The sequence below is a fragment of the Fukomys damarensis genome, unplaced genomic scaffold, assembly GCF_012274545.1.
Source record: "Fukomys damarensis isolate Sample0158 unplaced genomic scaffold, DMR_v1.0_HiC HiC_scaffold_23, whole genome shotgun sequence".
In the NCBI taxonomy this organism is placed as follows: domain Eukaryota; kingdom Metazoa; phylum Chordata; class Mammalia; order Rodentia; family Bathyergidae; genus Fukomys; species Fukomys damarensis.
Window position 1 is genome coordinate 41,580,172 of NW_022900935.1, and position 16,396 is coordinate 41,596,567.

At 57.3% G+C, this 16,396-nt stretch overlaps 2 protein-coding genes and 1 long non-coding RNA gene across 17 annotated transcripts in view; 2 read left to right on the forward strand and 1 right to left on the reverse strand.

The window, feature by feature from the left end:
- Camta1 (calmodulin binding transcription activator 1) overlaps positions 1–16,396 on the reverse strand; it is a 696,092-nt gene that overhangs the window by 260,278 nt on the left and 419,418 nt on the right. The gene's annotated exons all lie outside the window — the stretch shown is intronic.
- LOC117287343 lies at positions 1,675–13,152 on the forward strand. The gene is made up of 3 exons (XR_004518601.1): positions 1,675–1,900; positions 3,611–3,735; positions 12,419–13,152. It is a non-coding gene; the product is annotated as an uncharacterized LOC117287343 (long non-coding RNA).
- On the forward strand, positions 3,917–10,365 carry LOC109117617. Of its 2 annotated transcripts, none has more exons than XM_033767646.1 (4): positions 3,917–4,502; positions 8,179–8,249; positions 8,704–9,679; positions 10,165–10,365. In XM_033767646.1, the coding sequence occupies exon 3, from the start codon at positions 8,752–8,754 to the stop codon at positions 9,676–9,678; it is 927 nt and encodes a 308-aa protein (XP_033623537.1). In that variant the 5' UTR covers positions 3,917–4,502; positions 8,179–8,249; positions 8,704–8,751; the 3' UTR covers position 9,679; positions 10,165–10,365. The 2 variants fall into 2 exon arrangements, with proteins under 2 accessions (XP_033623537.1, XP_033623536.1); XM_033767645.1 differs by having other exon boundaries at positions 3,918–4,502; positions 10,161–10,365.

Consider the following 16,396-nt stretch of genomic DNA (forward strand, 5'->3'; position numbering starts at 1 on the left):
CCAGAAGCCAGAAGCCTTGGCTGTGGATCTGTCTCCTCTTTCAGATTGCAGCCCCTGAGGCCTGGCACAATCTCTGTGGTCTGGGACACCCAACTCCCAGCACTGCGCTGGCTCAGAGCAGAGGCGAGCATCTGAGCCTAGGACACATCTCAGCCAGAAGCCTTGGCTGTGGATCTGTCTCCTCTTTCAGATTGCAGCCCCTGAGGCCTGGCACAATCTCTGTGGTCTGGGACACCCAACTCCCAGCACTGCGCTGGCTCAGAGCAGAGGCGAGGAGTTGGCATCTGAGCCTCCTGAAGGGGCCTGGATGTGGCCCAGCAGGGCCACAGCATGTGGCGTTCTACTCCCCACCGTGGGTGTCACTCAAGTGCTGGCCCAGACCTCAAGGGCCACGCAGTGACAAAGAGGGCTGTGCTTTTCTGGGGCTCTCAAGTGTCCAGAGCTTTAGGAAATGGACTTAGGAATTAAACCAGCTGGGCTGGGATCTTGGCTCTGGCCTTCAGGGGACCTCAGGAACTCACACCTTCCTGTGCTCTCTCTGGCTGCCTCCTCCAGGGCTGTCTCAGGGGCCCCCAAGACCTCACTGTGACCCCCACACATACCTCCCAGAGTAGCTAGAGCTGCCGTGCATGGCTCTGCACCCTTTCCAGAGGTCTCTCCTGGCTCACAGGGTGCTGACCATTCCACTAGGTGTCTAAAGACTCAGGCCACCTGCTGTGTCCCCACCCAGTGGAGCATGGGAACTGAGGGGTGGTCAGGTGCCCCTGAAAATGCCCAATTCAGCCTGGGCGAGTCCCTCTCAATTCTTCCTCGGCCGCTGCACCTCCCCCTCCCCAGATCACAGTCTGGCTGAAGGATGCCTGAGGACAGCCCTTCCTGCCTGCCTCCCTCTCATGCCCCCCAGGCTTCTGTGCTGCTGGAGGCTGGCTTGTGTTAAGGGGGCGGTGGTCTCAAAGTCTTTGTCACGGGTTCCTGGGTGAGGCCATCCATTGCCCGGGAAATGGGTGGGCTATGGATGGAGCATCTGTCCTGAGTCCGTGTCCATGAGGGCTGGGGGTGGGTGAGTGGGGTCTCCCCAGGAGGGTGGTGGCACTGCCTTGGTGCCACTCGACTCAGCCTGCAGCACAAGGCCCCTTCCCAAGACAGGTGGCTCTGTTCTCGCTGCCCTGACTCCCTGGAGCCCCAGGTCCTTGGTTTCCTGTTTGTGAAATGGGAGCACCACAGGACTGCTGCCGTTGTTTGACCCTTCTCCAACAGGTCTGGGAGCAGGACGACATCTGGAGTGACCTCTGGATTCTTTCTTTGAACTTTTCGGGTCCTCTATAAACCAGGGTTCCCAGGCACAAGAGTTTGGGAAACACACCTGCGGCCTGCTCCAGGGACTCCCAAAGTGCTGGCCATGCAGGAGCAGGTCTATGAAAGCTGTCAGGCTCTGTTTCATCCTGTTTTCCCAGACTCACATAACCATAGGCCCCTGTTTCTGTGAGGCAGCAAGTGTCAGTGACTTAAACACAGCTTTGCAAATGATTCTCTAGCACAGGGATTAGCAAGCAACAGCACACATGCCAAATCTGCACTGTCACCTATTTTTGTAAATAAAGTTTTATTGGAACTCAGCCAGCTCAATCATTGACATTGTTTATGACGCTTTCTGGCTACAAAGACAAAGTGCTTTTGTTTTTTTGTTTTTTTGAGGCGCTGGGATTGGAGCTCAGGGTAATCGTTCTGCCACTGATCAACATCCTTGAGAAGTTGTGATAGAGACCACAAAGCAGAAAACACTATCATCTGCCCCCCTAAGAAAAACATGTATCGAACTTTGCTGAGGCTGAGGACCAAGGAAACCATTCTGAAGAAAAGCAGCCTGGCAGGGAGAACAGGATGTGAGCAGCTTTTGCAGGTAGGAGAAAGCCTGATAATGAAAAGTAGCTTGTCTTATGTTCTACCCAGGTCTAAGGGGTCCGCCCTTTGGTACTGGCCGGGGGGGCCGGATGGAGGTCATGCCAGTGCGATCCCCGCCACACCCACTAGGGCGCTCCATGGTCTGCATTGGTGACAAGGACTGGAGCCTGGATTGTTCCCAGAAAGGTGGGGCTGGTGAGAGCCAGGCCCTTTAAGGGAGGTTGGGGTTTCTCCTCCAAGGTCCTGAATCTTGAAATAAATAATTAGCCCGGAGCACTTTTTTTGGTACTGGGGATGGAACTCAGGACCTTGCGCTTGCAAACCAGGTGGCGGAACCACTGAGCTAAATCCCCGGCTCCGGGAGCACTTTCGAGCCACCAGCGTGGCACACCAGGTTCCACACACCAGATGCTTCTCAGGAGCTCCCAGGATACCCCATGCCAACTGAGGTCACTGATCCCACAGCCAAGAGTCCTGGGGCTCAGGGAAAGGACAGTGCGGCCCACAGGTCCTTCCCACTGACTGTGACCTGTTCTGCTGGATCCTCAGCAGCCCGGACTCTCCACTCCCGGGGCCGCTGCCAGAGCCAGACAGCAGCGTCAGCAGGTGACAATCCCGCATCCTCCACCCCGTGCTAGTGGGCCCCTTCCCTGCCACGGACCTCTCTGAACCGTGGGTTTACGCCCCTTCCCAAGGACCCTCGCCCCTGACTCTCCAGTGCTGCTCCACTGGCTGCACTGCCTGTGGCCAGGGCTCTGCTGACGTGGCCCTGTCTGCACCTCAAGGGTCTTGAGCCATTGGGGCCACTGTGGCAGCACATTCCACGCCATGGTACACGGACCACAGCTGCTTTTGCTCATAGTCCTGGACTGGGAAGCCTGAGATCACTGCACTGGCAGATTCAGGGTCTGACGAGAACCCACTTCTGGGTTCATAGACAGCTGTGTCTTTGCTGTGTCTTTATACAGTGGAGGGGGCACAGAGAGGTCTCTTAGGCCTCTTTCAGAAGGATACTAATCCCAATATGAGCTTTCTTTTCTTTTCTGAGACAGGGTCTCTCACTATGTAGTTGAGACTGACCTGGAACTCACTATGTATCTCAGGCTGGTCTTGAACTCACAGAAATCCTCCTGCCTCAGCCTCCTGAGTGCTGGGATTACAGGTGTGTGCCACCAAGCCGGGCTTTATTTTCATGCTATAAACATCTCCCCAATGTCCCACCTCCAAACATCATCACCTTGAGGAGTTAGGGTTCCAATCCATGAGTTATGGGGGATATAAGCATTTAGCCCTCTACTCCAAAGCACTCAATATCCCCCTACACCACCATCCCGGGCCTCCCTGCAATCAGGCCCAGCTTCTCACTCCATTACTTTGATCTCTCAGCAGGTGAAATATCCAGGGAGGCAGGAACTGGAAGGGCTCTTAGCAATTACCGAGTATTAGAGCAGCAAATAAGTTGTAAGCATGCCTCCTTTTCCCTGCCTATACCAGTGCCAGACATTACCAATCCATCACTGCACTGTTTCCCTCAGGACTGGAATTCAGACTCCCCTTTGATGAATGTTATTGAAAGTGCTATAGTCTACAAGATATGGCTTTGCTGGGGTGGAAACTGAGGTATTGGGAGGAGAGGTGACTGGCCCAAAGTCACATACCCACTGATACCAGAGCCAGGCTTAGACCTCTTTCCCTCCTCTTGGCCCAGGGACTGATACAGCACAAGCCACCTGCCAACTCTGCATCCTGCCTCCAACAAGCTGGAGGAACTTAGCTCTACAGAAGCCGTGTTTCTGGGAGAAGGCTGGGCCCAGCTTCCTACATGGGTGTTTGGTGAGTGTGAGGGTCTGCTCAGAGACGGGAGGTGGGGTAGAGGAAGGAGTGGAGGTGGAGCCAGGCTCCTAAGTGTGGCTCTAGCAGGCACGAATGTGAGACTTGGCAAAGGATCACCCTGAAGCTGTCAGCTGACATCCGGCCAGGGACACTGATTGTGGCCAAGGACAGGGCTGAACGAGCAACATGAGTTCATTATGGGCTTCTCGCTGTTACTCGGGGTGGCTGTGTCAGCCCATCTTGCAGCTGAGGCCAAGAGGCAGAGGGAGGAGCAGCTCTCGCTGGGGCAGAGTTGAGAAACAGGCACGGAGCAGCAGCCCAGAGCTCAGTGCTACAGAACTGGCAGTGACCACGGGTGTGCTCCTCCTCCTGGGAAGCCCTGGGCAGGAGTGGGGGAGACCCAGCCTCCGAGAGGCCGAGACTGGGGGGTCCAGGGCCTGGAACAGGAACCAGAGACTGGACACCAAGCTGGCAGGAACCGGGGAGCTGGACTTGGTCCCTGTCAGCCCCTGGCCTCCCTCGGCTTCCCCTGACTGTCTAGTGACCTTCTCTGTGCTGGGAGGACAGAGGGAGATTCAGAGCTGGCCCAGGAGACCGGCTGGTGTCGCGTGGCATTGAGAGGGAGCGGAACAAGCTGCCCTCCCTCTCCGGAAAATGACCCTGCTGATCCTGGAGTTAAAAATAGAGGCGTATTGATCGGGGACCATGCCTAGCACCAGTTATCAGAGCTTTATTGGCAAAAGGACCAAACTGAGTCAGCCCCTCAGGTAATTTATTTTTCTACTGTGCTACCCCAGGAGCATCCCCTACATCCCAGGACGGGCGCGTGTCCCCAGCAGCACGGCTTGATGGCCGGGCGCTTGACCCGGGCGCTACCCCATCTCCTCTGCAGAAATGTTGCCAGAAGGCTGGTTTTGCAGGGTTACAAGCCCAGCTCACTGTGCCTTCTCTCGTCTCTCCCTGGATGGCCCTGTGGCTGCCTCTGGGTGGACACCTGCAGGACCCCAAGCCCTCTCTGTCCCGAGGGTGGGCAGATGCAGCTTCCACTGGGGTGGGCTCTCAGGCCCGAGGGGACAGTCAGGGATCCCACACCAGTTGCTCTTGTGTGGCAGATTCGGGGACCATGTGATGTCACATCTGGCTACAAGTTCCCTCCCCAAGGAATCCCCTTCAGCTCACCTCTTCCCAGCATCTCACTCAGCAGGGATGCAGGGTCTCCACCTAGCAGCAAATGGGCTTATCCTATCCTCACAAAACACACATCTACCTGGCACCCCGGCATGTGACAATACCCGGAAATAGGCCCTCACGGAAGTAGTGTCAAGGCGAGGCATGGTGCGTCGGGGTGGGCCTAGGTCTTTAAAAGAGGACAGGAGATGCAGAGACACAGAAGGTCTTGTGAAGCCAGAGCAGAGGCTGGAGGGACACAGCTGAGAGGCCAGGGATGACAGAGATCACCAGGAGCCATCAGGGCGGGGACAGCTCCCTGGGAACCTCTGGAAGGAACAGGCCCAGCTTGCACCTTGATCTTAGACTTCCGGCCTGGCCTAAGGATTGTGAGACAAATGCCTGCTGCTTAAAGCCACCCAGTCTGCAGTCATTTGTTATGGCAGCCAGAGATGAGATCAAAGTCCCTTTGGCAAAAGTAGCACTTGGCTGAGTCAGGACAACACCCTGAACCCTGGAGCCCGGGACAACCCCCAGGCTTGGAGTCAGAGCCTGCAGCTGCCAACCAGTTCACTTTCCAAGGCCTCAGTTTCCTGGGCCCTCCCCTGGGAGCGAGAATGCGACCTCTGGAGAGCCGCTGGGAGCGCTCTGTAGTTGCCACGGTGTGCCCGGCTGCAGGGCACCGGCAGTGGGGGGGCAGAGTCCTTCCTGGAAGGGGCCTGGGGCACCTGCTTTCCTCCCTCTTCAGCATTCCCCTGGCCCTTTGTGCCACCCATAGGGCCTACCTGGGGCAAAGATTTGAGGGGACCTGGCCCCAGAGGCACAAACAGGGCTTAAGACAAAGAGCTGGCTTGGCAGCAGGTGTGGGTGGGGAGGGTGCCTGGGGAGCCCAGCCCACTGCCCATTCTGGATTCTCTATTCTCAGCAAGAGCTGTGCTGGGGAGGGAGACATCTGACAGTGTGAGAGCGGGCAGGGGGTTCTTATCACCCTGGGCCCTCGGCCAGCCCCAGAGGACTTGTGTTTATATCTCTCACTGCCCTTCTGCCTTTAGCAACCTTCCTTCTGATTATGGTCTGGACGTCTTCCCCCAAAGCCATGTGCTGAAATTCTCACCCTCTTGGTGACTGCAGTAGCAGGGGTTCTTAGGGAGGTGACTTTGTCCTGGGGTCAGAGCCCTCCCAAATAATGATTCATGTCCTTACACTGATTAGTGTTCTGCACTATGGCCGGCTCTGAGAGGGACCTTCCGCCTGGAGACAAACCCCACGCATCCTCACAACACAGAATGACACACCTGGCTCGCTGTTGAAACTAAGGTTCAAAGGTTAAGGAGCCCCCGACATTCCCAGCCAGTTCACGGGGAGCCGGGGGCCGGGCCTCTTTCTCTGACTCTCAGCCTCTTTCCACCAGGACCACGTGGGTGATCCCTCCCCAGGAGAGAAGAGGTGATGCCCCTCAAGTCTGCCTGGGAAGTGGGGCTGGATGGGGCCTTAGCCTTGGCGAGCCAGTGGGCAGGGTCAGAGCCTAAGCTGGAATGGCCAGGCAGCAAAGCGCCGACTTCCTTTAATCAGAAACCAAGCAGAACCGCTTCTAGGACCCTGGTTGAAGTCACAAGCAGCCAAACTCCCACCCCTGCTGGTGACGGATGACACCTGGGCGAGGTCTTGGTGCAGGCAGACTGGCAACAGGTTGCCCCTGGCCTCCCTAAACTGTGTTCCCAATCTCCTCCCTCCTAGCACCTAAGCTCAAAGCTCTTCCACTCTCCATAGGGCTCTCATTCATACTATGGTGTAAATGGTTATTAAATATGTAAGAGTGGTCTTTGAAGACACAGGTCAAATGCAGACACTGGGGAAAAGAAGCTTTCCAGTATGGACTTCAGGATCAGGTCAGAGGAAGGAGACATCCATTCCTCAGGGCAATGACGGCAAACCTTTTAGAGCTTTCATTGACACAGACCGCCCGCTGGAGCACACAGACCATAGGTTCGCCATCACTGCCTTAGGGTTTCACACGGTGCCCAGCAGGGGATCCCTGACCTCCCACCCAAGGTCTAACTGGGATCAAGAAAGTTGGCCTTGTGGCCCCACAGGACCTGATTATGATGGCAAAGCTTGTATTTATTTGATATAGTGTCTCTAACGTGGCCAGGAGACGGGCACGAGATTTTAGAACCTCTTCTACTAAGAGGCATCAAGCAGGGCAGTGGGCTGGGCTGGAGAACTCACTTCCTGAGCACTTCTGACCGAGAGCTTCTGGCCACCCTGGCTCTGCTGTCCACGCAGCTCTCTGGGATCACAGACTCAGCACCAGTAACAAATGAAAGGAACGAAGATTAGGAATGAAGACACTTTCATTGAAAGGGGTGGCAGGGGCTGAGCTCCAGGGCCACGTCTGCAGTTGGCTGTGTGACCCTGTAACGGCTGCTTCACAGTGATGATGATGCTGACACTGGTGATCATACGTGGCGGTGGTAGTCATGGCGATGGTGCTGGCGGTGATGGTGATGGCAATAGTGATGATAAACACTTACTGATCACCTGTTAGTGCCAGGCAATATTGTACAAACTCACTATGTATTAACTCCTTGATCCTTGCAACACCCCTCTTAGGCTAGTAATAGGATTGCCCTCGTTTTACTGAGTGGAGACAGCACTGACAGCTCACTGCAAACTGGAGGGAAGTCCGATGGGTGCAGGGCCGGCTGGCGTGGCCTCTGCCTGCTATGCAGATGGTCACATGTCACCGAAGCTGGAGACAGGCGGTCCCACCTGCCCGTGTCCCCATAGCCACCACTTCTCTTGGGGTTGTGGTGGTGGCTGTCCTGTCCCTGGAAGGCACAGGTTCTCCTGACCTTGAGGTTTGGCCTTCAGCTCTCTAGCAGGAGCACGGTTCCCCCACTGGTATGGCCAACTCCCATTCTGTCAGGCCCCTTGGCTGTCTGCATGCAGGTACCCAACAGTTGTATGCCCAGTACCTGGTCTGTCTCACAACTTGGTCCCAGCTGGGACATGCAGAGAACCCCAGGGGTCCCCTATTTTCGTGGATCTGCCTCCCCGGCTGCTTGTCCCTCCTACCTGCAGGTCAGGCCCTCGTAATGTCTGTGTGGACCCAGGGTGCCCAGCGCTTGCCTGATGCCCTACTGAGTAGGTGAGGGGCTCCGAGTACCAACTGCAGAAGTGGTACGCACGCTGGCCCCACTGGCCTCTCCTCCCAGAACAGAGCCCACGGGACACAGGAAGGTGCATCTGGGTATCTTACTCCCTTCCTGCTAGGGTGAAGGACCGAGGCTGAGAGACCTGATAAGGGTGCCACAGCCCGAGAGGACCCCGTGGATGGCACAGAGGTAAAGTGAGACCGAGACTGGGTGCCACTCAGTTCTGAGCCTGAGGTTGCCCTGGAGCTGTGGCTGCCTCACAGCCATCAGTGGCTTTGGCTGGGTCCTCCCTGCTTGCCAGTGACCGGGGGAGAGAGGAAGTAGGACAGGCTGAAGAGAAGTTTGGCCCAGGCTGGGCTGGGGTCTCTTTGATATTCTGTGCAGTGCCTGGAGCTCGGTGGGTGGGTGCTTAACAAATGTTTATTGTGAGTAATAAAACCAACCTTATTTACACTAGGTCTGTCTCCAAAGACCACTTTACATACTTAAAAATAACCTTAATCATCTCTCCCGACACCCTCCAGAGATGGGGTTAACTCTGCTGCTTGTGAATGGATGGAAGGGCCCAGGGAGGGGCAGTGAGGGCCAGGGTACCCCAGAGCCCAGCCTGGGTCTCCCCATATCTCACATCTTTGGCTTCTAGGGGTACAGGACACAGGACAACTTCCACCTTTCTTCCTAGACTGAAGGAATGGTGCCCTCAAATCCAGAAGCTGAGGCTCATACCCCCAGTGTGACAACATTAAAGAGCATCCAGACTCCTTTCTCTGCGGAGCTCAGGCCCCTGGGTCCCCAGTGGCAGGGCATGGCTATGCGGGGGTCTCAGGCGGGTGGGCCACAGAGTGTCCTGGAGAGGTGTGGTCCTGGGCTCCGCCAGCCCCTTCCAGGTGTGCAGAAGACCCAGCCCCCTGACCCTGACCCCTTGTGTCGCTTCCAGGTGCCTGGGAGCCAGGCTGTGGTGGGCTCAGAGGCCAGAACGTCCTCTGCATATCCCCCACGTGCGGCCCTGCGGATGGACATAGGCCTGAACCTTTCTCCTCTTTGGGGTTCTGGGCAGAAGGAGGAAGAATACAAGGGGTCCTCTGGGGGGGGCACATCCAGGTGGCACTGGGGACCCCGAGGGGACAGCAGAGGCTCAGAAACCTCTGTTGCCCCAGCCGTCGCCCAGTCCTGTCCCTTTCTGCAGGTGTTTCCCTCGCACGGCGCTCCTATGTCCCCTGTCCCTCTTCTCTCTCCGTCCTCCCACTTGATCTCCTTTCCCTCTTTCTTCCTCTCTTCCTTCTCTCTCTCTCCCTCCCTTTGTGTTTTTCCCACACCCCTGTCTCTGTCCCACTGCCCCCTGCTTCCTGTCACCCCTCCCGTTCTCCTGGCCACTGCCTCAGTCCCTGTCACCTTCCTGTTGTTAGTCTCTTGCTCTTTCTGTGTCCCACAGACCTCCAGGACCCTGCTCTCCCTCCTGTCCCCACGCCCCTCTCTCCACAGGCACAGGGATGGCCAGAGAGCTTCCTGGACAGTGGCTGCCTCGGGCTCAAAAGCTTTCCTGTGCCTGGAATTTGCTCCGTTTCATTTCGGGTGCACGAGGCTGTCCCGGGAAGCACAGGGAGGAGATGCTTTCTGAGGTCAGCAGGGAGTGTATTTGATTTTTTGATTCTGGATATGGAACCCAGGGCCTTGTGCACACTAATCACACGCTGCACCGCTGAGCTGCGCCCCCTGCTGCCGAAGCAGGAAGCAGAGTTTCCGAACAAACGGGTTCCTGGGCACTTGCCAGTGAAGATGGGGGCCCACGCTAATTAATCTTCAATCTTCAGAGCTCTCTGTAAGCTGAGTGCTCTGATCCCGAGGCGGTGCCCTCCTGCAGCCCCTTACAAATCCTGTCAGCAGCTGTAATGCCCACAGCCAGCCTGCCTCCCCCGGGAAGGCAGGAGGTGGGAGGCAGAGGATTAGAGGGGAGGGAGATTAAGCGGGAGGGAGAGTCTGCCTGGGAAGCTGGCCCTGCACAGGGAGTGACAAAGCCAGCCCTCCCACAGCACCTGGCTTCTCTCCCTCCTGAGAGTCAGCCCTGCCAAGGGTCCATCTGGCGGGATGACATTTTTCTAGCCAGGACTCAACTTTGAATTCTAAAACCTTACAACTGGAAGAGACCCTGAAGATCTGTCCCACCAGCCAGCACCTGTATCAAGTGTCCTGCCGTGCCGACCCCACCCCAGCCCTGAACACTGCCCGTGCTGATGTCGGAACACCACCCTGGGACTCCTGGGCACTACCCTTTGTACATACGCGTCTCTGGACCACTACCTGTGGGACAGCGCTTTCACCTGGTCTGTTCTCAGTGCCGTACAGAGTAGGCACAGGATAAATGCTTGCTGAATGATGAAGGAATGGATGAGCCCCCAGTTTACACAGCTGCATAGCATTTGGCAAGTTCCTGATGCACTCTGGACTCAGTTTCCCAGTGGGGCAGAGGCTGTTTGGTCCCAGAGTCAGGTCTCTCCTCATGGATTCAGACCAGTGGCCTTTGATACGCAGACTGCACAGCCTTGTCAGGCTGCAGGCACCTTCATTTCCCACAGCAGAACAAAGGCCCCGTGGCAGACCCTGGTGTACTTGTCACTACCCCAGTGGGAGGAGGAGTCCAGGACAGCCAGGATGGGGGCTGCTGGGCTGAGAGGGCACCGCTCTGGTGCCTGGGTGGGGAGTGGCAGCCAGGCAATGGCTGGGGACATTCTGACTTGGGGCTGTGATCATAATGGGGTAGGGCACGCTCTCTAGAAGGCAGAGAGGGGATGCCCGGCAGTGGGCGAGGGGCCTGGCGTGGGTGAGAGGCAGCTGTGGGAGGCTCCAGCCCCACCTCACTGCCAGCTGGAGGGATTGCCTCAGCCTCCCGAGCTACCTTGTGTGACAACTCAGGCATCTCCAAAAAAGAGGAGACAGGGCACGTGGCTAGCACGGTGGGGCAGCTGACAAAAGGCACAGGGGTGGCGGGCGGGCAGGGTCAGAGCCATCCTGCCAGTCAGGGTGATCGCCAGGAGTCTCCGCCCAGGCAGACAGCAAACTGAGTTATGCCCGAGCAGCGCAGGGAGTGCTGAATTAAACAGCTTAGTCCTCTCCATATTCAAACCCTGGCAAAACACCATAAAATATGCCGAGTAACAGTTGTCCGACGCCATCCTCGCTGTAATTTTTTTCCGTGGTTGTTAGAGTAGCAGATTTTAGTGGGGCCGGAAGTTCTGGGCTTGGGTGTGGGGCCCCAGGCCTGCCTCTTCCTGCCTCTGCCTACAACTCCCAATCCTCCTCTTGGCCACCACCCGTGGGAGAGTCTGGATGCAGACTGTGTGCTCTCTCCAGAGATGCTGCCACACAGGGTACCCTCCCCTGCCCAGAAGCTCCTCGACACCCCCAGCATCCAGGTCCCCCTCAGCTCCAGCACCTATGTGACCCCCACATCTGCCCTGGTTAGGCGCTGAGGCTCTGGCTCTCCAGGGCTGCAGGGCAGCCCTGAATCGCCTCCATCCCCGCCTGGCCCTGCTCCCCGCTGGCTCTTGTACTCTCCTCCCCAGACTGCCCACCCGGCACTGTCAGCTCACAGTGCCTTCTCTCAGGGAACCGACTGGCCAACCGGACGGGGTCGCCCTAGGAAGTGTTACAGGGGAGCTAATGGGGAGTCTGGTGACATTGGGTCTTATGCCAGCCCAGTGCCAGTGGCTTGCACATCAGCCCCGGGATCGCAAGCGTGACCTTCTGTCACCCCTGCCGATCCTGCCCTGGTCCAACCTGCCCTGCGGTCTGTCCCTGGGTATCTGAAGGCTCTCGGGGCTGGTTTCAGAGTGTGGACGTACTCATGGCTCAGTGGCCATGGGTCCTCGGGGTCGGTGGGACACAGTCATCTTATCTATGGCTCATTTCACAGAGGAGGGGACAGCCCAGAGGGGACAGGGGTATCTCCTACCCCACAGCACCAGGGGAAGCCGAGTGGGGGACCTGCAGGCTCTGCTTGGCTCCCGGCCCTGAGCTCCACAGTGGGGTGAGCCTGGGACCTGTCCGGGGGTGAGGGTGGGGTGCAGGACCCCGAGCAGGCATCCTGGACCCTGTCCCCTTATTTTCCCTTTGAAAGAGGGGAGAGCAAGAGCAGGAGAAGAATGACCTGTTTAGATCTGGTTCTGACCCGGGCCTCTGGCTCCGGAGACCCGCAGATGTTTGGAGGAAGGTGCATTCGTTTTTACAAAGAATCCCGCAAATGACAGAAAAATCACATTTTCCTAAGAAGCACAGAGCCAACCTCTCATCCAGGAACCTATACGCATTTGGGAAGCTGTCTGGAAATTTGACTTGTGATTTCTTCTTGAATTCTCTTCCAGACAGAAAGAACCTGAGGCCGGTCCCTCCAGACCTAACCCGAACCCTGGCCCCAGGCACGCCTCACTCTGACCCGTGTCTTTCACAGGCCCCTCTGCAGAGCTCAAAGCTTCATCCCATGGAAGAAATATGAAGCCAGCAGCCGGGCCCCTTGCTTCCCTCTGCTCCCTGATCCTTTAATCGGAGATGATTAAAACTTCATTCCATTCTTATTGGGAAACCATCCATCACCCTCACCAAGGAGCCCTGGCCGCGAGACAGCAGGAGGGCGGCTGGCAGAGAGGGGAGGCCGTGGGCCTGGAAGACCAGGGAGTACAGACCCCTGCCAGCCTCCTGGCCCCTGGGCAGAGCCAGGGTTGCCGGGCTGTGTGCTCTCGACGAGGACAAGGTCCCTGGTGAGGGACAGGAGGCAGAGGCAGTGTCCCGTGTACCAGGCAGGTGCTGAGGGGGAGCCTGGAGGCTGCTCCTGGGACCCCTGTGGGTGGGGCAGTGTGCCCACCAGTGGTGCCCCTCCTGAGCACCCATGGGCGCAGGGGACTTGGTCCTTCTCCCTGGGTGGCTCCACGCTCCCTTCTCTTCCCAGATGCCCACCCAGGCCCCAGCCCCAGACTCGCCCTGGCCTCAGGGAACCGCAGCCAGTCGGGGCCCTTTTAGGTGGCCTCACAGAAACATGACAGCAGTTTGGAGCTTGCAGGATTATGGGTCCTTTTCTTAATTAAAAAAAATCCAATTAAATTAAGATATCAGAACTAAATAACGCTTGAGTCATTAGTGTGACTTTTATCTTAATGACTACAGCTGCCGAAATCCTTTAATTTTGTGGCCTCCTGCCACAGCGGCGGGTGAGCGGGTTCCCCTGGGTGGCGGCTGGCCCTGCGCCCCACTCCATGGAGGGTGGGAGGTGTTGGTCCCCAGCCTGCTGACCCCTGTTGCAGGTGAGTGGGAGTGACAAGGGCCTTCCCTGGAGCCCAGGAGCGGTGCCCACACCCTGCCGCCCTCATGTGGGACGTGGCCTGCCGGCTGCCCCCTCCCTCTTCCCCCCAATCTCCTGTCAGGTTCAAAGGGAAGACTGCTCCGGGATTGAATCCAGTCCCCCCAGGAGCAGGGCCTGGCATAGCGCAGTCCCCTGGGCCCCAGGGAGAGCTGAGCTCTGGGAATAAGAGGCTGTGGAGTCCGGTGCCAGGGGGAGTGGGGTCACAGGAGCACAGCTGGGGAGGCGGCAAGCTGTAACCCTTTGCACAGGAACCCACGGAAAGACAGAGCACACCAGCCATTCTGGCTTCCTCCTCTCGGAGCCCACAGAAGAAGACGCCGTGGCCCCTCAGGCAGGGACCCTGTGCAGTCCGCAGTTCGCTCCCCGGTCCAGGCCACACTCTGGCACCCAGTGGGTGCTCAGTGCACACTTAGCTGACTGACGGGGGCCAGAGGAGGAACCCAGCTCCACTGTCTCTCTGCCAGTGTACACTGCTTCACCGATAATTTCTAAAAGCACCGAAAATTAGTTTTCATTTGCTTTTCTATGAAACCTAGACAGAAAAAAGCTGAAGGACATCCTGGGTCCTGGACGGTCACAGCCAGGTGACAGCCCGAAGAGTACACAGCCAAGTCCTCACCGCCCCTCTGAGGACCCGGCGGCTTGGGGAGCAGACAGCTGCCCAGCCACTCCGCAGGGCTCTGCACCCCGTGCTGGTCCTGTTTGCACACCACAGGATGCGGCCGGGCCAGGCGAGGCCCATGCGAGGGCCGGGGATCTAGCTCAGTGGTGCCACCACCTGCCTCGCAAGTGCAAGGACCCGAGTTTGATCCCTGGTACCAAAACAAAACAAAACAAAAAAACCAATAAATGAAGACCAGCTCATATGGGTCAGGGGGGGCCCTCAATCTGAGTCCGAGTCCTCACAACGGAAAGCAGACTTGGACAAGACCCAGGCACACCCCAGGTGATGAGAGGCAGAGCCATCCATCATGGGTCCACAAGCCGAGTTCCTCCCCTCTTCTCAGCCTGCCAGTGCTGTTCTGATATCAGAAACAGAATGTGGGTGCTCTGGAGGTGGGCCCGGGGCATGGCCAAGTCATCTTGGGGGCTGGGCCTTTATGGTCCCCCCAAAAGATCACCGTGTGGGGGAGGGCAGTGAGGGACTCACACAGAGCCTGTCCCAGATCTTCTAGAAACTGCAGCCTAACTTAAACCTTGGCCCTGGCCTCTTTTCTCTTTTCCTTCTTTTTTTGTTTTTGTTTTTGTTTTTGTTTTTGTTTATTTCTTTCTCTCTCCCTCATCTTACCTTCCCTCCCCTTGTCTCTTTCTTTTCTTCTTTGGCGGAACTAGGGATTGACCCCAGGACCTTTGCACTGAGCTATATCTGGCTCTGACCTCCAAGTCACGAAACCTTCCAAGGCCCCACTTCTTCATTCCAAGGATGCAGATAAACCAGGCTACCAGGGCTGCCACCAAAGTGAAACCCTTTTACAGGTATTTGAGGAGCAGCCCCTGTGAGTGTGGCTTTTGGTGACTACCAGGAGCAGGAACACACTGGGCCCTCAGGTCTGAGGTTCAAGCTGAGGTTCTCAGGGGACCCAGGCCCTGGCTCTGTCCACCTGGAGACTGAGGGGAAACAGCCCACTGGTATAGTCTGGGGTCCCAGGAAGAAAGAAAGATGAGAGGGCCGGGGCAGGTGAGGCTGGGAGGAGAAGTGAGGGTCACCTGCTTTGGGCTCCAAGGGGCTGTGGTTCCTGCTGTCCTCCAGGGTCTCACCCAAATGCACCCCAAGATAAGCATCAACACTTTAAAAATGGAAACAAATTCTCCCTTGCTTTTTGTGGAGCTGTCAATAGAAGCTGCCAGTTTCCCCAGCTTCTAAATGAGGGAGGGCTCTCTGGTCCCACAGATAGATTTCCAAGGCTGCAGGCCAGCCCAGCCCAGAACAGCCCCCTACAGCCCCCTGGCCAGAGAGCACAGGGGCTGCCGGTACGGGGCATCCCTGCTTCACAGTTTACGAGAGGCGTCTGCATGCACACATCTTTACCCCGTGTGGACAGAGGCGGATTACACCAAGCCCCTTCTCACCTCTACTAGCAGATTGCTGGGGAAAAGGCAGCACTCAGGCCAGCCCACCGCCTTCCCGCTTGGGTTGCCGCTGGGCTGGTTTCTGCTCTGAAGAGTCTGGCTTCTGCCTCTGGGGAACACAGCAAGCCACTCACATTTTCGCCAACAGCTGGCAGCTGAGGGGCCAGGTCAAGAAGGAGCAGATTCAGCAGGAGCTTGTGCTATGATGTATTAGTAATGTCTGCCCTGGGAGGAGGATGGGAAGACTGTGGCTGGTGGGTTTGCTGTCCCTCAGCTTATGACAAGTGGTTTAGAACAAGGATGGGGAAAAGCAATGTTGCCTTCTAGAACTTTCCTGACAGGACCCATGTGAAGGACTGTTCTGCTGTTCCACCCACCCCTCCCTCCTCCTTCTGTCACCCACTCCCCCAGAGTCACTGCTTCGTGTGGGCAGGTGAGAGGCGCTCTCATCTGGACTGTCACCTCCAGGCTCAGCTTCGACCCTGTGAAGGTCACCCCTGAGCACACAGTCAGGGGCTGTGGCTGGACTCCCCACTTTTCTCTGCACCCTACCAGGAAGCTGGCCAGCCTGTTCAAGATCTGGTGCCTTGGCCTCAGGACAGGAAGTGGGGAACCAGGGCTCACCTGCTTTCGGTTACACAGCCCCCTCTGACATACCTGGGCAGTGACCGAGGGCTCAGGGTCGCTGCCAGCAAGGCCAGGCAGGGCTGCTCCTGGAATCCCTCAGTTCCCTCCCATGGGCTATCTCAGTGTGCCCAGCAGACATGGTCACAACCAGGGTCGGGCCACGATGGCAGGCCCTGAAACACTGCTTCTGTCCCTGTGGCCGTCACCCCTGCTCTGTCAAAACAGGCTGGTACCCTTGGGGTCAGATCAGGGCTCAGATCCCAGCTCCATCGTCTCCTGGCTGTGTGAC